The 19,045-nt window shown below is 42.8% G+C and overlaps 1 protein-coding gene and 1 long non-coding RNA gene across 2 annotated transcripts in view; both read left to right on the plus strand.

Annotated features, from left to right (window-relative positions):
- Positions 1-653: 653 nt before the first annotated feature.
- Positions 654-2,847, plus strand: LOC137379446 (protein BTG1-like). Its single transcript, XM_068050280.1, has 2 exons — positions 654-1,130; positions 1,658-2,847. The coding sequence occupies exons 1-2, from the start codon at positions 944-946 to the stop codon at positions 2,038-2,040; spliced, it is 570 nt and encodes a 189-aa protein (XP_067906381.1). The 5' UTR covers positions 654-943; the 3' UTR covers positions 2,041-2,847.
- Positions 2,848-3,325: 478 nt separating this feature from the next.
- The window catches only part of LOC137379448 (uncharacterized), a 142,986-nt gene continuing 127,266 nt past the window's right edge, over positions 3,326-19,045 (plus strand). Inside the window, exon 1 of the long non-coding RNA XR_010976815.1 lies at positions 3,326-3,765. This is a non-coding gene — a long non-coding RNA (uncharacterized lncRNA). The remainder of the gene's footprint in view (positions 3,766-19,045) is intronic.

Consider the following 19,045-nt stretch of genomic DNA (forward strand, 5'->3'; position numbering starts at 1 on the left):
ACTCCTGTGTTACAGAGCTGCTTGGGATGAACCTCGACAAAAACCACTGCATCTCTTCCCACACCTGCTTTGCAAAGACACATTCCAGGAGGAGGTGGGCGGCCGTCTCTTCCCCACCACAGCCACTGCGGGGGCACTGTGCGGAGGGGACGAGACTTCGGGTGTGCATGAAGGATCTGACGGGGAGGGCCCTTCTCACCACCAGCCAAGCTACATCTTGGTGCTTGTTTGAAAGTTCTGGTGATGAGGCATTCCGCCAAATGACTTTGGCGGTCTGCTCGGGGAACCATCCGACAGGATCCACCGCCTCCTTTTCCCGTAGGGCCTTGAGGACATTCCGTGCAGACCACTGCCTGATGGACCGGTGGTCAAAGTTTATTTGATACTAAAACTGGTGATTGTCTGGAACCTCTAAAACACCACCTGGTTCAGCAACGTTTCCTTAATACTGTTGCACCACGTGACCTCCAACCCAGGCCTTGCCATGTGACCTCCCGCCGCACCAATCCAGCGCGCCCCATTGTCTGTTGACAGCCAAGAGAATTATGTCACCGACAACCGCCCGGCGGTGACGTCAATCCCCTCAAGCCCAACCCTTTTTTTTGTGGTGCCGACGTCACTTCCCGCCTACACTCCTATAAATATGAGCTCCGCGCTCCGGCGCGTCCCGTTCGGTGGCGGACTTATAGCGTGCGAGTAATGGAGCGACGGCAGCGGCGCGCCCTACAGCAACAGCGCTGACTCATCGCACGTACAGAGACTTTCATTATTCCGCCACACACAGTACCGAAGAAACAAAAACTTTTCCCTCCCTTTTTTCTTTCCCCCCCTCCAATCCCGTTTCTCCACATCACCGCACGAACCGAATAAAATTCGAGTTTCGGAGAGAGAGAGAGAGAGGAAAAAGAGAAATTGCCACAGTTTAAAAAAAAAATCAATTCTGATGAAAAAAAATAAAAAAACTTCTGAGAAAAGAATCTCCTCAATGTACGTTTTGGGCACCTGGGCCGAGATGAAGCCAGAGATCAGCGCGGCGGTGGGATTTATTTGCAAGCTCCTTCGGACCAAGGCGACAGTGGACGAGCGGCAGCTGCAGACTTTCTGCCAGTCGCTGCAGGACCTGCTGGCGGGTAAGTGCGGCCTCTCGGCTCCGGCGTCTCTCCCTCTCCTCCCCTCCCCTCAACCCCCTTCGCGCGACCGTTGGAACGCGACGGGTCGCCGCGTTCGAAAAATGGAACTCGGGCCCGGGAGCTCGCGCCCAATGGGCTGCCGCCTCGTGCCGGTTGCCCACCAAGCCCCCCCCCCCCCCCATCCCATTGTCCCGGGATACCGTCTCGTGCCATCGGTGCACGCGGAGCGCTGTCGGGCATGATGTTGCTCAGGTGCCAGTTTATTTTATCTCACTTTTCCAACCCCCCCCACCCCTGCTTTGTCTTGGAAAATGTGTCCTACGTGCTGAATGCAAAATCACCTCTTCGGTGCAACTGGACCATGGGTCAGAGACGCTGGATCTCAAATGCATTTAATGATTTGGCACCGGGCGCTGCAAACAGCAATGAGGAGTGTTACTTTCTGCTGTCTCCAACTTGGGGAGCCTGTATTCATTGATAAGGTCGTGTCTTCCTTTGCCTTTCCACCCACCCCCCCCCCCCCACAGAGCACTATAAGCACCACTGGTTCCCCGAGAAACCGTGCAAAGGATCTGGCTACCGGTGCATCCGGATCAACCACAAAATGGACCCCATCATCTGGAAGGCGGCAAACCGGATCGGACTGAGCGACCAGCAGGTTTTCCAGCTGCTCCCGAGCGAACTCACCCTCTGGGTCGATCCATACGAGGTGTCGTACCGGATCGGCGAGGACGGCTCGATCTGCGTCCTGTACGAGGCGCACCCCATGGTTCACGGCCACCACCACCACCTCGGCGCCAGCTCGCCCCTGCCCATGGTGGACGGCAGCCGGACAAGCTGCAAGGACGAGTTGCTGCTGGGCAGGACCAGCCCTTCTAAAACCTACAACATGATGACCGTGTCCAGCTAGTGCAAAAAATCCCAACATGTGCACTGGAAAGGGAGAATGGGTTTGCTTTGGAGGGGAGGGAGGGGGTAAAGAAGGAAGGCGCCTTTATTATCTGGGACCCATACTCGGCTTTGTTTAGGGTTGGTTGTCTCTCTTAAATGTTAAGGAAGAGGGTACGTAGCTCTCACACAGGCTGTGTGTCTTTCAGAAAAGGAAAGTCACGTCTGCTCAAATGTTTCCAGCAATGTTCCAAATCCAAACCAAAATTATATATTTTATATATCTATATATAGAAATATTTCTGTATGGGGAAGCGAAAACTGCCAACTGTTTGTCGCCTTTTACATTCCTCAAAACAGTATTTTGACACTTGGCGATGTGTCTTTTTTCGTTAAAAAAAAATAAATAAAATAGAGGGTAGGGCAATAATATCAGTCCTCTTTGAAATGGGTTTAAACAGCCTTTGTAGAGCTACAAGAGCGCTGCTCTTTAACATTTGACTAACCTACTTTGATGAAATAGCTATATCTGTACATTGCTAGCCTAGGGTTTTCTAAAGTGCCGTCTTTCATTTTTAGCACTGTTCAGTGAAGTGGATGCGGACTGTAGTTTCTCCTCTACCATGATCGGTAGCTTCACAAATGTTTGATTTGTGAATTCTGTTTTGACCATCTCTCGATATTTGATAAATTATGAACTGCTGTAAATTTGTACAGTTCATGTATATTGATTGTGGCAAAAGTTGTACAGATTTCTATTTTGAAAGAGAAATTTTCTTCTCAATTATAATAAAACGTTTCCTATCTTGCCATTTTAACAAGAACAAAAGTTGCCTTCCGTGTTTGGTATTGGTTGGGGAATGTTTCCAATTTCTTTGTGTCCCCTTGCAGTCAGTATTCACAATGCAATTCAAAATTGGCCTCAAAAGAGGGGAAGTGAAAGTAAAATCTTAAACTCAAGTCTACAGCTAATCTAATGTTTCAAAACAATATGTCGAAATTACACTTTCTTTCTGGAGTTGCGACCAGCTTAAAATTTGTCGGATGCTTGAAATCATTTTTTTTGAATGGAATGATGTTCAGGGTACAAGGGATTTGTCAAAACGGGGCGACTTTTTCTAGTCAAGTATTTTGAGTGGGATGGAGCATTAAAAATAATTGAGTCCAGATGTCTCTATTTATTTTCCTTCACTTGGACCTTTTGGGAATTCAGATGTTCTCTGCCACCACCACCCCCCCCCCCCCCCCCCCCCCCCCCCACACACACACTTTTGGTGTTTAGCTGGACATGTCCGAATGAGCTTACGAGTACTTGATATTAATGAAAAGCATTGGTGTGAAGATCAGCGTCTGGTAAAGTGCACAACAAGTCTCAACATGTCGGGTCTTACCATTGAGAGTTTTCTCAGTAACCAGAAAGGGGCTGATGATTAGCTATGGTTCTTTACATTTGCAGTCCACGGCCCGTTCGCCCCTTCAACAGTTTATGTTTTCTTACTTGCCATATCTCAGAAAAAAATTTCCAGTCTTGAAGTAACCAAAGGTATAAAGCATGACTTTAAAATGGGAGCACATCTCTTTGGGTGCTTCTGATCCATTGCATCTGACACCGAATGATACTGATACCCCCACCATCATTCCTGGGACTGAGATGGAAATCGAACCTCTTTTGTTTCAGTGCAGACTGGATCTTAAGCAGCTTGAGCAACATTCAGCCAAAACCTCACTGGTATTGTGACAGCTACTGGTAAGTCTTCAAAAGACTTTTTAAAAAAAATCTCTTCTGGTATGGCGATGGTAACGAGAGAGATTATCGTGCAGGAGGGAATATTTCTTGATTCTCATTAGGTGAGGTGCCTCTTTAAAATGCCGTAGATTATAATTAATACAAGTAGAAAGATTTTTTTTTCCAGTTAGGAATGCCCACATCAGCAGTGAGATTTGCATTCTGTTTGTGGAGCTGAGTAAAACTCAATTGAATGCTTTATCTTGTGAATAAGTCCACTAGCCTCATGTGTGGAATACAAATTTGCAATATATGGGTAGATTCCTCCAGCTGTTAAGGAGATCAATATTCCTTTAATTCTCCCCAATTGCATCATTTGCTTCTCCCTCATCATCTTGAAAGTGCCCTTTTAATAATGGAGCCAGAATTCTACTTAGAAAGCACATTTTGTTGAGGTTTCTAGTTTCATGGGTTGTTTGGAAGTGAGAAGATATTTAACAAATCAGCTAAGGCTAAAAATTGCATATTTAAGATCCTGCTGATAACAGTTGCCCCAGTTAAAGGAGCACCATCTTTGTGAAAAGATGTTTGGCAAACCATTTTTCATTTGTTTACGAACACAAGGCAATAATGTAATTTGCATCAACATGCCTCATTTGCATTTGATGTGAAGAAAATTACAAGGCTCTTTTCACAGACAAAAAGATTGCCAGAGACACTTTTCATAAAGACAATGCCCTTTTGATTAATGCTGAGCAGCCATTGTTGCACAGAACAGGAGCAGGGAACAATTACTAGTCGAGTTGCTATCTTTACAGGAGTCCATAAAGGGGAATGTCCTGGATGTATGGATATAATTTGAAACTCTTAGCAAAGGCAGAAAGTGAGTGGAAGTTGTACAATATTGAAGCCATTATCCACGATTGCAAGGGTGGAAATATTTTTGGAGTTGCTAAGCTACACAAATGTGATAATGAAAATTACCCAATATTGTTAACAGCACTTCAGAAAATTGCCAGATTGTTTTGGTGATAATTTTATGATTACTTGGCATCTGAAGGTTTATTTTATGCATTCGCACTCTGCATTGCTGGGGGAGGGGGGGGGGGGGGATTCTTATTGTAAATTGGCTGCAGAGGTTAGAAAATCCTTGGGATTCTCTATGCTTTAGTTCCAATAGTCCAAATTCTTAAAAATTAACCCATGTTGCCTCAGGTTTTAATTTCAGTGAGAGGCTGTAGATACATTCTGCTGGGTGGAAACAAGACTATTGTATTGCATTAAAAGAAAGCAAAAGCTCCCCATTTCTGGGAGCAATGTTAAAGGTTTTGAATAAACATCAGCTTCATTTAGTGTTCCCAGTTGCTACGGGGGTACCAGAAAGAATCAGAGTTTGTTTAGTGCCTTTCACGCCTTTAGAACATCCCAAAGCACTTTACAGCTAATGAAATGTTGGCATTGTAATCTGAACATGGCAGCCAATTTGTGCACAGCAAGGTCCTACAACAGCAATGAGATTATGATCAGATAAACTGTTTTTAGGTGTTGGTTCAGAGATTAATTTTGGCCAGAACACTGGGGCAAGCTCCCCAGCTTGAAGCATTGCCATGAGATCTTGTACATTCACCTGAGAGGGCAGACGGGGGCTTGGTTTAATGTCTATTCTGGAAGGTGATACCTGACAGTGCAGTGCACTCCCTTAGTACTGCATTGGTGTTAGCCTAGACTTTGAGCTTAACTCTCCGAAATGGGATTCAGAGATGAGTGCTCTAACTGAGTGAAGACTGAAACATTTCTCAAAGGTAGGTATAAAATGGGGCAGATGTATCTGCTCCATTTGAGGTGAAGGGATAAAAGTGCAAAGAATGCCAATAGATGAAGGACTAAAGTGGAGCCATCAATAGTAAGATAGAAATGAATATGCTGCAGTCCTAAAATTACGCTGTGGGATACTGCCACATGAATATTCAATGCATTTGGCTGGATTATAGAAGAAGCATTAACCTGTTGAAAACAAATGGGTTAAACGTTTTAAATTAATAGAGACATTTCAGTTGAATAGTATGATTTCAGGGTCTTCATATTTAAAGAATTGATCTTCGTTACCGCAGTGATGGTCATGGTGGATATCACAATGTCCTGAGTCAGCCATTGCACCTTGACAGCTCTGGTGGTCATACAGTCTCATGGAAGTTTATAATGTTGAGACATCCAGCAAAAATATTTTGGGTTGGACGATGAGTAGAAGGCATTGATACAAGAGCACAGAGAATGTCCAGAAGGAACCTCCAACCTAATGGAAAAATAATCTGCAGCACATATGGAGCAATTTCAGAGGAAACTAAGCTGCCATGGCTGGCTTTGGTGTAAGATCATATGGTGGTGACTTCTTCAGGAATGCTGTAAAGTCTTTGGAGATGATTCACTAAAGTGTTAAAGAGGAAAGTGAGAGCTCAGAGCAGCTTTTGACAGAAGTCAGCAGATGTACTTCGAAGATCAGGAAGATCACAGCCATTGTCTTCAGCCCCTCTACAAACTCCAATCCCCAGTCACCAATTCCATCCCCCTTTCTGGCCGCCACCTCATGACTTTCATGGCCAGCATTGCATCTTCCACCCTCTAAAGTTGAGGTTATTCAAAACTCTGCTGCCCTGTACCCTAACTCGCAGCAAGTACCATTCATGCATCAGTCCAGTGATTGCTGACCTATGTTGTCTGCCAGTCCATCAATGCCTCAGATTTAAGATTCTCATTTGTGTTTAATTTTCTGCATGGACTCACGCCTCCCTATCTCTAGGCTTCTTCAGCCCTACAACCCTCCGAAAAGACTGAGATTGACAAATTTCTATAAAAAACTATCAAGGATTATGGGGATAGTGCAGGAAAATGGTGTTGAAGTAGAAGATCAGCCATGATCTCATTGAATGGCGGAGCGGGCTCGACTTCCTTTACTCCTCCAGTGGTGACTGTGCCTTTCGTTATTTACTTCCTTCGATCTGGAAATCTCTCTGTAACGCAAACCTCTCTGCCTTTCCTCCTCTGCCTTTCTTTAAGACACTCCTTAAAACCTATCTCTTTGATCAAGCCTTTTGCAACCCCTCCTAATAACTTTGTCTTTCTTTCAGTGTCACTTTTGTCTTATTCCTCTGCTAAGTGCCTTGAAATGCTTTACTAGTTAAAGATGCTGTGTAAATACAAACTGTTGTAAGGGCAACAGTGTTTTATCAGATGCATAAAAAATCATCTTTTTTGGAGATTGGGAGACTTTGACCAGATTTGCAAAATAGTGAAGGTGATGGACGGAATGCTTTCACATCCAGCGATCTTACTGGACTGTAGGGAGCCGCTGATAGAGAATTGCAGCTGCAATTGCCTTGAGAACAGAGAAATGAAGGTTCTATATCCAAGATCATTAGGAATAGAGGTAGAGGAGGGAAGTAAGCGAAGAAGACCAGATTTCATTTAAGCAGAGCTTGCAACAGAACGGAGAAGAGGATTCACAGATGATTAAGCAGCAAATGTGAGGGGATCCAGAGGGAGTCACTCATACAGGGGTGGTGTGATGACAGCTTGTGATTCTGTTCATTAAAATTGTTTTATCAGCTTTAATGCCTGTTTGCTAAAAATTCTGAGCACAGATAAAGCTGGCTGGGGATATCTCAAACTGATCAAGGTGAAATATGTGTGAGCTAACAAAGAGAAAAGACATGTTTGAGTACAGGTAATGTAGCAGGTCTGTCAAAGGCCCAATCCCTGAACTGCCTCTGGTTGATTGGAAGCTTGGACAGGTTTGAGCTATTGAGCAGAAAAATCATGGCCACTGCACTGAGATGTTGCTGTCTAACAGGTGTCAAGCAGCACTCTTACCACTGGCATTTGCCTGGTTATCGCTGCCCTCTGGTAAATGATTAATCTGAGTGTACTAGTCTTTGTACTGGCAGAATTTAGGGAAAAATATAGTGAACTGATAGGGTGAGATGAAGTAGGTCTGGGAGGAGGCTCATGTGGAGCAATAAACACCGGCATGGATCAGTTGGGCTGAATGGCCTGTTTCTGTGTTGTACATTCTATATGAGGCACACAAGCTTCCACATAAGCTATAATATCATCAGTGACTTCACTGATCCAGTGTTCAGATGAGTTGAAAGCAGCAGTTGGACTGGGAACAGCAGCAAAAGATTCACAATAACTAATCTGACATAAAAGTTGCCAATTATGAATGGACTGGCTTACAAAGTGCTATTTGTTACCGTGTAATCTTGTAAGAGATAGATCTAAGACCGGGTAGAAAATAGATGAATCAGATATAACCATAATGAAAAGTATTACGTTCTCACCTCCCTCAGGCCCCATTTCCCCTGTTCCCTGACACCTTCTGCTTGGTTTGGGGTGGAAGTTATGCTACACACATGTAAAGCCTGGGTCGACCCCATCTGGAGGGCCGTGTTCATTTTCATTTACAAGTGTCAACCATGGCTAAGTGGGTAGCACTCTCTTTGAGTCAGAAGGATGTGGGTTCAAGTCCCACACCAGAGACCCGAGCACAAAAGTCTAGACTGACACTTAAGGAGTGCTGTATTGTCAGAGGTGCCGTCTTTCATATGAGAGCTTAAACTGAGCCCCTGTCTGCGCTCTCATGATCACAAAGCACTAATTCAAAGAAGAGCAGGGGCAATTATCCCTAGTATCCTGGTCAATATTTATCCCTGACCAAATCTAACAAAAAATAGATAATCTGGGATATTACTACATTGCTGAAAGCAGGTTTCCTACATTACAACAGCGACTACAGAAAGTTCTTCATTGGCTGTAAAGTGTTTTGGGGCTTCCTGAGGCTGTGAAAGGTGCTATATAAATGCAATTCTTTTATTTATGGGCACAACATCTCGGGGAATATATATTGAAGAATGAGACCAGGGCTAAAAGTGTTTAATTATGAAGACAGGTTGCAGAGAAGAGGACTGTATTCCTTCAATATGGAAGATTAGAGATGATCTAATTGAGCTGTTAAAGGTGATTAAAGGATTTGATAGGGTTGATACAGAGAACCTATTTCCGCTGGTGGTTGACTCAAGAACAAGGGGGTATAACCTATAATTTAGGTTCGGGGTGATGCCAGGAAGCACTTCTTCACACAAAAGGTAGTGGAAATCTAGAACTCTCCAAAAAGCTGTTGAGAATGGAAGTCAATAGAAAATTTCAGAACTGAGAGTGATGATTTTTTTTGACTAAGGGAATTAATGATATGGACTAAGGCAGGTATATGGAGTTAAGAGACAGATCAGTTGTGATCTAATTGAACAGCAGAACAGGCTCAAGGGGCTGAAGGGCCTACTGTTCCTATGGCAAGTTTACAGGTCCATTCCTTTTGGAAGTTGCCTTCCTACTGGTAACTGATTGTTATCCTATTTATAATATGGGATAGTTTCATAGCAGAAGAAGCAGGTTGTCACTCATCTGTATAACTCCAATTCACCTCAAGCTGCCCTGCTCCTTCCAGGAACCAAATTGGCAGATAATCTGTTTCACTAATGTTGGTTGAGGGATTAATATTTGCCAGGACTCCAGGGAAAACTCCCCTGCTCTGCTTCAGAATAGTGACCATGGGATCTTTTTACCTCCACCTGAGAGGGCAGACAGAGCCTTAGTTTAATGTCTGATTGGAAAGACAGCACCTCTGACAGTGCAGGACTCTCTCAGTACTGCACAGAGAGTGTCGGCCCAGATTTTGTGTTCTAGTTTAGAGAGTGGGACTTGAACCCACAACCTTCTGCTTTAGAAGTGAGAGAGCACTACTCGCTGAACCATGCAAATGAATGCAGCCACTGTGGCTTACTGCAGCTGTAATTTGAGTCTACGTGCTTCTGACGATTAGTACTTATAACAACTTAAATACAGAATTTAAATGTAATATCAGAATTCTGGAGCACTTATTTTAAAGGTTACGGTAAATTGCTCTGGATCAGTATCAAAAGATTTGGACAAATATAGTAATTGCAAAAGATATCTCAAACAAAAAAAGCTTTCAGAATTGCTGTTGAATCTTTGCACTGAGATAAATTATAGTATTGGAAAAAGTCCTTGAGATAATTCTATAAATCATTTATTAAAAATAAAGAGTGTTATTCTTGAACCGGTTATGCTCGGTTAAGCTAAGTTGCCTTCTGTTTGTTCAGGGTTTGATATTGGCTTCATACCTTTTGCTGTGCTTTTGTTTATATAACCTTTCAGCTACAGAGAAATGGAACTAACCAGTTTCTCAGACACGCTTGCTGTATACGGCATTCAGTTAACTGCAGGATTAGAAGTAGTTGTGTGTATCGAAATTGTAACAGGCAGTGAAAGTACTTGGAAGTTGGCATTAGAATCAAGCAACATCATGATCTTTTTGAATTCATGTCTGAGTTATAAAAACTTCCAGTAATGTTTGTGAGTTTTCACCACATTTTACGCAATATTTTAGCCATTACTTTATTTGCTAACTGGTTCATTGGCAACGAGCAGTCTGTAAAAATGGATAAGTAAAGCTAAAAGTGACTGTGCCACAATAGATATATATGTATAATAGTTGTTAGGATGACAGGAAAAGTTATGTGGAGAGAATAAAGAAGCTGCAGTTGTTCTTCTTAGAGCAGAGAAGGTTAAGGGGAGATTTAATGGAAGTGTTCAAAACAATGAGGGGTTTTGACAGAGTAAATAAGCATAAACTGGTTCCACTGGCAAAGGAGGGTCAATAACCAGAAGGCACAGATTTAAAATAATTGGCAAAGTAACCACAGGGACATGAGTTTTCTTTTACACTGTGGACTGTTATGATTTGGAATGCACTTTGGAAAGAGTGGTGGAAGCAGATTCAATTGTAACTTTCAAAAAAGGAATTGGACATATAGTTGAAAAAGAAAAAAATTGCAGAACTACAGGGAAGGAGATGGGAAGTGGGACTAATTGGATAGCTTTGAAAACATCCAGCACTGACATGAGTGGCTGAATTAGTGGGAGTGTCAAAGCTTCTTACAGTTCAGGGAAAAACTCCCACATTGATTGACGTAAGTTGAGAGGAATGATTTTGTTGCTGGCTTTAATTCAGTCTTAGTATCTGAACATATCAGATAATTTTGACTTTAGAAAAAGGGGCTCTAAAAATATCAGCAGAGATTTGCAACCAATTCTGCAGATCTTTGCAATTTTCTATGGGAACATCCATCAATGTGCAAACAAAATGCAGGGTCTTTTTTTTTTACTGTCCAGGAAATTAGAACATTCAGGGACCCAGTTTAGCCTGTGATGTGCAGAAAATGATTAAATAATGCAACTGGTTTTAATTAAAGCTTTCTTCTTATCGTTCAGCTTCAGGAGTACAAACAGATTGTCAAATCCCCTATTTTCTGTTAATCTGAGTTAATACGCCATTATTTACAAGATTAAACAGGCACGCAGTGCTATATCTCTGGTGCCTACATTTTGTTGACCATCTGTTTCTTATTGCCATTTTTCTACCAAAAGAGAAATGAAACATAATCGTGCACTTGTAAATTAATTAAAGGGGGTGTTGTACATAACTAAAACAGTTCCATTAAAGACGTAAAGACAGTTGTCAAACATTATTTCTGTTTTACACTTGAATAACAATGTTGTAGGTATGGAGTTTTAGACCCTACAATGTACTCTATTGTGAGATATGATCATATTATGTTCAGTTCTGGGAGGTTGATTGTCTTTCCACTGCCTGCACCAAGAAATACATGGCCAAACGCAAAGGAAAACCCCCTCTACTCTGCCCCAACACAACAACATGCATTTATATAGCAATTTTAACATAGTAAAAATGTTCCAAGTTGTTTCACGGGAGTGTAATCGGACAAAATTTCACAACTAGCCACACCAGGAGATATTAGGACAGGTGACTAAATGCTTGGTCAAAGAGGAGGGATTTAAGTAGTGCCTTAAAAGTGAGGAGGGGTGGAAGAGATTTAGCGAGGGAATTCTGAGCTCAGGGCCTAGATGGCTGAAGGCACGGCCACCTATGGTGGAGCAAAGGGTATCGGGGGTATACAAGAGGCTGGAGTTGGAGGATTGTAGCGAACTTAATAACACGGTGCCTTCAACCATCTCCCGAAGAACACCAATCTGCCTTTTCCACTTCCCAGGCCGTCTATTCCCATGGGCTGTGCAAGCATCAGAGCCCGTTTGTGTTTAATTCTGAGCAGTTTTTCGACCCTTGGGATAATGTGCCCTTAGGAATCAGGACAAACATGAAACTATCATTGATTGCCATAAAAACAAATCTAGTTCACTCATGTCCTTTGGGGGAGGAAATCTGCTGCCCTCACCTGGTCTGGTCTACGTGTATTTGACTCCCTCTGAAATGTCTTAGCAAGCCATTCCCGAGCAATTAGGGATGGGCAACAAATGCTGACCTTTTTTATTCGTTCATAGGATGTGGGTGTCGCTGGCTAGGCCAGCATTTATTGCCCATCCCTAATTGCCTGCGAGAAGGTGGTGGTGAGCTGCCTTCTTGAACCGCTGCAGTCCATGTGGGTTAGGTACACCCACAGTGCTGTTAGGAAGGGAGTTCCAGGATTTTGACCCAGTGACAGTGAAGGAACGGCGATATAGTTCCAAGTCAGGATGGTGTGTGGCTTGAAGGGGATCTTGCAGGTGGTGGTGTTCCCATGCATCTGTTGCCCTTGTCCTTCTAGTTGGTAGAAGTTGTGGGTTTGGGAGGTGCTATCTGAGGAGCCTTGATGCGTTGCTGCAGTGCATCTTGTAGATGGTACACACTGCTACCACGGTGGTGTGGAGGGAGTGAATGTTTGTGGATGGGGTGCCAATCAAGCAGACTGCTTTGTCCTGGATGGTGTCAAGCTACTTGAGTGTTGTTGGAGTATTCCATAACACTCCTGACTTGTGCCTTGTAGATGGTGGACAGGCTTTGGGGAGTCAGGAGGTGAGTTATTCGTCGCAGGATTCCTAGCCTCTTGCCAGCAACTCCCACATCCGATGAAAGAATTAAAAAAAGATTGGAAATGTAAGGATAAGGCAAGGTCCTGGCTTCATTTCATAGCAGTGATCTTTACTTTTAATCCCTCATGGTTTTGTTCCTCTCTATCTCTGTAACCTGGACCATATGTACAAACCCTGAACTCTCTGTTCCTTTGTCTCTCCCCTCTAGTGCATCTTCCCACCCCCTCATCCGAACATTAGCAACTGTTCTTTCACCAATCGTGGGCCTTGCTATGAATTTCCTTCCTAAAAACCCCTTCATCTCCACCTCCCTCTTCTCCAAGACCCTCCTTAAAACTCACCTCTTCGGCCAATGTTTAGGTCACTTTTTCCAATGTCCCCTCCTTCGGCTTGGCACTGAGTTTTTTTTGATTGTGCACCTTGGGATTTTTTTATGTTAAGTTGCTGACCAGCTGAATTGGGGGTCCTATTAACATTATGCACAATACAGGGGAATCAGTATCTTGAAAGAAAGTGGTTCTGCCTACTTACAGGCTCCCAGCCTCAAATATGCAAATCAAATAAGAAACATACAGTCTGGAATTGAAGCCATCGTGTGTTGTAAACCTTTAGAGAGCAGTCTAGTAGAATAAGCACAAGGAGACATGTGCTGACATGAATGGTTTATGATTAAAAAGCAGCAGGATTCGTGCTGACCATATGTTTGTTCCTAATAGTCTGCCTGTCCATCCAGCCACTGCTGTTTCTCTGTCCTTGGAGCTTTCTTTTTACACCAGTTGTCCAAAAACAACGGCCATTTAATTGTTAGCATTGTAACACAGGAGTGTTCATCCAAGTGTACTTAACCTAGTGTGAGATGGTAGCACCAGAGTATTTGAGGGAGTGTTGTGTTTGCTTGTATGTTTTAATGAGTGAAATTTTGTTGAGTTTTTATTTTTAGTTAGTTCCTCCCCCTTTGTAAACTTCAGCTGTTCTAAAACTCTGTCTATATTCTATCTCTCACCAGGTCCTGCTCACTCATCACCCAAGTCCTTGCCAAAATTGGCTCCTGGTTCTCTGGTGCCTCACAGTGAACATTCACATTCTCGTATTTAAATCCCTTCATGGCTTTATTCCTTCCTAACTCCGTAACCTTCACCAGCTTTGCGTCCTGCTCATTCAGGATTCCTGCCGCCCCCATCGTCACCCCACCCTTGCTGGCCCCACCATGGACACTCTCCGAGATTCCTTTTCCACCTCCACCTTTTTGACCAAGCTTTAGTTCACCGTTTCTTTGGCTCAGTGTCCAAATTTCTTGATTGCGCCTCTGTGAAGTGTTGGATCCAGAGGAGGTGAAAATGGGAATAGCAGAATCATTATCAATTGCTGCTGTCCAAAGAAAAAGAAAATTGGGGGAGGGGGTTATGATCCAAGGTTGTTGAGTTCAGAAGGCTGTAAAGTGCCAAATCGAATTTAAAAAAAAATGTTTTGTTTCTTGCCCCTTTTTTAATTCATTCTTGGGATGTGAGCATAACTGGCAAGGGCAGCATTTATTCCCCATTCCTAATTTCCCTTGAGAAGGTGGTGGTGAGCCACCTTCGTGAACCACTGCAGTCCATGTGCTTTCTGTAGTTGTTTGATACAACTGAATAGCTTGCTAGGCCATTTCAGAGGGTAGGGTCTAGTGTCATATGTAGGCCAGACTAGGTAAGGATGACAAATTTTCTTCCCTGAAGGACACTAGTGAACCCAATGGGTTTTTGCAACAATCTTTTCGTACCATGTTCATTATTCTAGCATTTTATTCCAGATTCATTGATTAATTGAATTTTAATTCCTACAGCAGCCATGGTAGGATTTGAACTCGTGTCTCTAAAGCATTAGTCTAGGCCTCTGGATTACCAGCCTAGTAACATTACCACTATGCTGTCATTGTCTTTTGTCTTGCTGCGTTATCCCTTTGGTCATTTAATATCTTCTGCCTTCTAGCCTATCACACAACTTCTTTTGTTCCTCCCCTGCTTCTATCTTTCCCTGCCTCTGTGTTTAGTTAAAACCTGTCACATTTCTAATTTTTTTCCAGTTCTGACCAAAAGTCACTGACCAGAAACATTAACTCTGCTTCTGTCTCCACAGAGGCTGCATCACCTGTTCTATGGATAGAACTTTTGTCAATCTTTACACGTTTTAATAAGCTTTATTTACAGAGATAAACATTACAAACATGCGCCACCTAACCTAGCCACCACAATTTCAGTCTGTTCTTATTTATAGGAGCACAAGTGAATCCCCAGTTAATGCCCACCACCTGCATACAATTAAACACAATTAATATACAATTAATAGACCTGCTGATTGTTTCCAGCATTTTCTGTTTGTATTTTAGATTTCCAGCACCTATTCCTTTCTCCCTCCTCAAGCTTCCCTTTAAGTGCATCTATGCTATTCACCATGTGGTAGCAAGTTCTGCATTCTAACCACTCTGGGTAAAGAAGTTTCTCCTGTTTTTTTTTAGTGAATTTAATATTGACCATCATATATTTATGGTCCCTAGTTTTGGTCTCCCCCCACAATTGGAAACATCTCTACACTTAACTTATCAAACCCTTTATACAGCACCTTTTATCACCTTGGGATGTCCCAAAGTGCTTTACAAACAATCAAGTACTTTTGAAGTGTAGCAAGCGCGGCTGCTAATTTGTGCACAAAGTCCCACAAGCAACTACACTGAGATAATGACCAGATAATCAGTTTAAGCAATGTTGGTTGAATGTTGGGATAAAAATTGGCCAGGCCACCAAAGATTTTTGAACAGTACTGTGTGGTCCATCTGAGAGGGCAGACGGGGCCCTTGGTTTAAGGTCTCATCTGAAAGATGGCACCTCTGACAGTGCAGTGGTTCCTCAGTACAGCACTGCAGTGGTAGCCGAGATTTTGTACTCAAGTTCCTGAAGTGGGACTTGAACACACAACTTTCTGAGCCATGGCTGACACTTTTTGAAAAAAAAAGTGCTGATGCATTAAGCTTTAATGTTGTTTATCAGCAATGGTAAATAATATCTGATACATTAGGCTGTCTCAGCAGTTGATAAATATCTTGTACATTGTCACAGGAAACAACTGAACCTTTTGGGGGTTAGAAGGAAAAGAAAAGACATACAGACAGTGAGCCTGGGGTTTTTTTGAAGCTGAATACTGTGAGAAAAATCAAGCCCAGCAAAAGTTGTGAGAAGGTTAAGATCATAGTGGAGTGATTAGAAGTTATTTTGTTTAAGTGGAGCAAAATAGCACACTGATGTTGGGGAAATGTGGCCTGTTTGTTGTTTTTGTTTCATTACATGAAGAGAAGTTATACGAATTGAAAAAAAGGAGTCTGATCATCACTAATGCTCTGTATGTTACCTCATGGCGAAGTAAAGCAGCCCAATAATTTGTGTGTGGCATCTGAGCAGATGTTTGCTCGTTGGCCTTGAACAAAGTGAGGTAGCACACATTGGAAGGATTTGAGCATCCATTTCAGATTGCAAATAGTTAGTATTATTACACCATTGGGTAGCACAATCATGTAGTAGGTATTGAGCACATCCCCCCCCACAGCAGAAGACACTCATGGGAGCGACTAACTCACATATATAAGGCAAGTCCCTAAACCTGTTAGCTTTTCCTATTTCAAGAACAGCAGAGATGAACTTCTGGAAATTTCACCCTGCTTTAAGAGAGACAGAAAATGACCAGTGAAAAGAAAAAAAATATTTGTTCTGGCAAGGTAGCTTTTACTGCCTATCCCTAGTTCCCTTGAGGGGATTAAGAATGAAGTGTAGGACTGGAGTCACATGTAGGCAAGACTGGTAGATTCCCATCCCAGTTGGGCTTTCAGTAGTGAACTGGTAGCTTTTATATTACTAGATTTACTGCATTCAATTGTACAACTTGCTATCATAAGATTTGAGCTCTTTATCTGTGGTATGTTGGTCCAGCAGGGGGCGGCGCAGTGGTTAGCACCGCAGCCTCACAGCTCCAGGGACCCGGGTTCGATTCCGGGTACTGCCTGTGTGGAGTGTGCAAGTTCTCCCTGTGTCTGCGTGGGTTTTCTCCGGGTGCTCCGGTTTCCTCCCACATGCCAAAGACTTGCAGGTTGATAGGTTAATTGGCCATTATAAATTGCCCCTAGTATAGGTAGGTGGTAGGGAAATATAGGGACAGGTGGGGATGTGATAGGAATATGGGATTAGTGTAGGATTAGTATAAATGGGTGGTTGATGGTCGGCACAGACTCGGTGGGCCGAAGGGCCTGTTTCAGTGCTGTATCTCTAAACTAAACTAAACCATTAGGTTACCATTCCTGTGGTTGGTTAATATGCTGCTATGGCGAGGTTTCAATTATGAATGATACTAAAGATATCATCCTTATTAGACTTTGGAGGTTACTTGCCCTGGATAAATCATACAGGTTAAAAAAATGTAATATGTATGACATTTTCTGGGAATGTGCTAGCGATGAAGAGATCCAGCTACTCAGAAACTGATCAGAAAATTGCAGGCATCCTGTCGGCTATCCGTTGCTATGTGTTGGCAAGGGGTGAGGGTCAGTGCTATCAATGTGCTCTAAAGGAATGGTACATTGCAGACTGAGGCCATTCAGCCCATTGTGCCTCTGCTGGCTGTTTGAAAAAAAAACTGCAATTCCACTCCCCTTGCTGCACTGTCGGAGGATCTGTCTGTCTTTCAGCTGAGGTGTTAAACATGAAAAGAGCTATATAAATGAAAGTTTTTCTCTGTCCTCTGGCTAGTGATCCTCCTGCCAGTGAAAAAAACTTCTCCTTATCCACTCTTCCACAACCCTCCATAATTTCAAACACATTTTAAATCTCCCCTTAACCTTCTCTGCACTTGAGAACAATCCCAACAACCCTATTCCCTCCACATAACTGAAGTCCCTCATCCCTTCCATTCTGGGAAATTACCCCTTTAATGCTAAAAGTCTGTAAATTTAACACAAGCTTTGTACTCCACAAATTAAAAGTTGCAGTTTAATTGTTGATTAAAATGTAAGATTGGCTTGTTTAATTTTCATTCCTGTTTTGCAAGCACTGAACAACTCTCTCTCTATTTTAAACAGGTTTTCACGCCTAAAGGTAGGTTAAAGGCTAAGTTCCTGCTCCAAACCTGGTGGTGCTCCACTTCTCCCACTCAGGAGGGTGTCAGCTGTAGCTTAGTTTTGAATGCAGCAATCAAGGTTGATACTCCAGTGCAGTACTGATGGAATGCTGCACTGTCGGAGGTGCCATCTTTCAGATGAAATGTTAAACTGAAGCCCTGTCTGCCCTCTCAGGTGGTCATAAATGATCCCACGACACTAGTTTGAAGTAGAGCAGGTTCCCTGGCCAATATTTATCCCTTAACCAACACCTAAAACATGATCCGGTTGTTTATCTCACTGTTTGTGGAGTTTGCTGTATGCAAATTGGCTCCTGCATTACAAGAATGACTGTACTTCATTGGTAATAAAGTGCTTTGGGACATCCTGATGTTGTAAAAGGTGCTATATAAATGCAAATCTACTTTTGTGTGGACAGGATTGAGTCCACCTAAAATTCGTTATGAAAGGACAATTAAAAAAAATGACAGCCCTCATTCCATCAGCCTGAGCTGGATTTAAAGGCTGGTCCCAGAGGTGAGAGCAGGGGGTTGCTGGTGCACCCAGCTAGCTGCTGTTTTTTTTTCTTTGTTCGTGGGATGTGGGCATCGCTGGCTAGGCCAGCATTTACTGCCGATCTCTAATTGCCCTTGAGAAGGTGGTGGTGAGCCACTTTCTTGAACCACTGCAGTCCTTGGGGTGCTTAACCTTGCAGAAGTCTTTCCCTGTCTTACTAAGTACGAGCATCGTGTTACAACCAACGGAGTAATGCATTGTTAATTCAGTCCCACTACTCCACAGGTCACAGCATATCAAGAACATTTTCTACCTCCCAAAGAGTAGCCAAATTTGTCCCCCAGAATAAAGCACACCAAACCAGGTTTCATTAAACAACGTTAACTATTTATTAGAAAATAAATAATAAGTCCTAACTATTAACGAGATAAATCTATATTTATGAAAAACTCCTTATTTCCTCAACCCTCATGCGTACACACACACATTAAAAAAAAATGGTTAACCGGGAGAAAGGATTTTTTGGTTTACAGCTGTTTCCTAGGAATAAAAAGGAAAAAAAAATGATTAAGTTTATCATGTTCTGATAGGATATTTTGATACAGTGAGGTGTCCCAGAATCAAATAGTCAGATGCCACTCTAAGTCTCTCCAGGTGAGGTTGATGAACAGTCTGTGATGGGTAGGCATTCACGGCAATTTAACT

Source organism: Heterodontus francisci, chromosome 18 (assembly GCF_036365525.1).
Source record: "Heterodontus francisci isolate sHetFra1 chromosome 18, sHetFra1.hap1, whole genome shotgun sequence".
Classification (NCBI taxonomy): Eukaryota; Metazoa; Chordata; class Chondrichthyes; order Heterodontiformes; family Heterodontidae; genus Heterodontus; species Heterodontus francisci.

What these genes read in the sequence shown, in the direction of transcription:
- LOC137379446 (XM_068050280.1), top strand. Translation starts at nt 944, where the DNA reads ATGAAAAAAAATAAAAAAACTTCTGAGAAAAGAATCTCCTCAATGTAC. An exon ending in GCTGCAGGACCTGCTGGCGG is followed by an intron (nt 1,131 to 1,657) that starts GTAAGTGCGGCC and finishes CCCCCCCCACAG; the next exon opens with AGCACTATAAGCACCACTGG.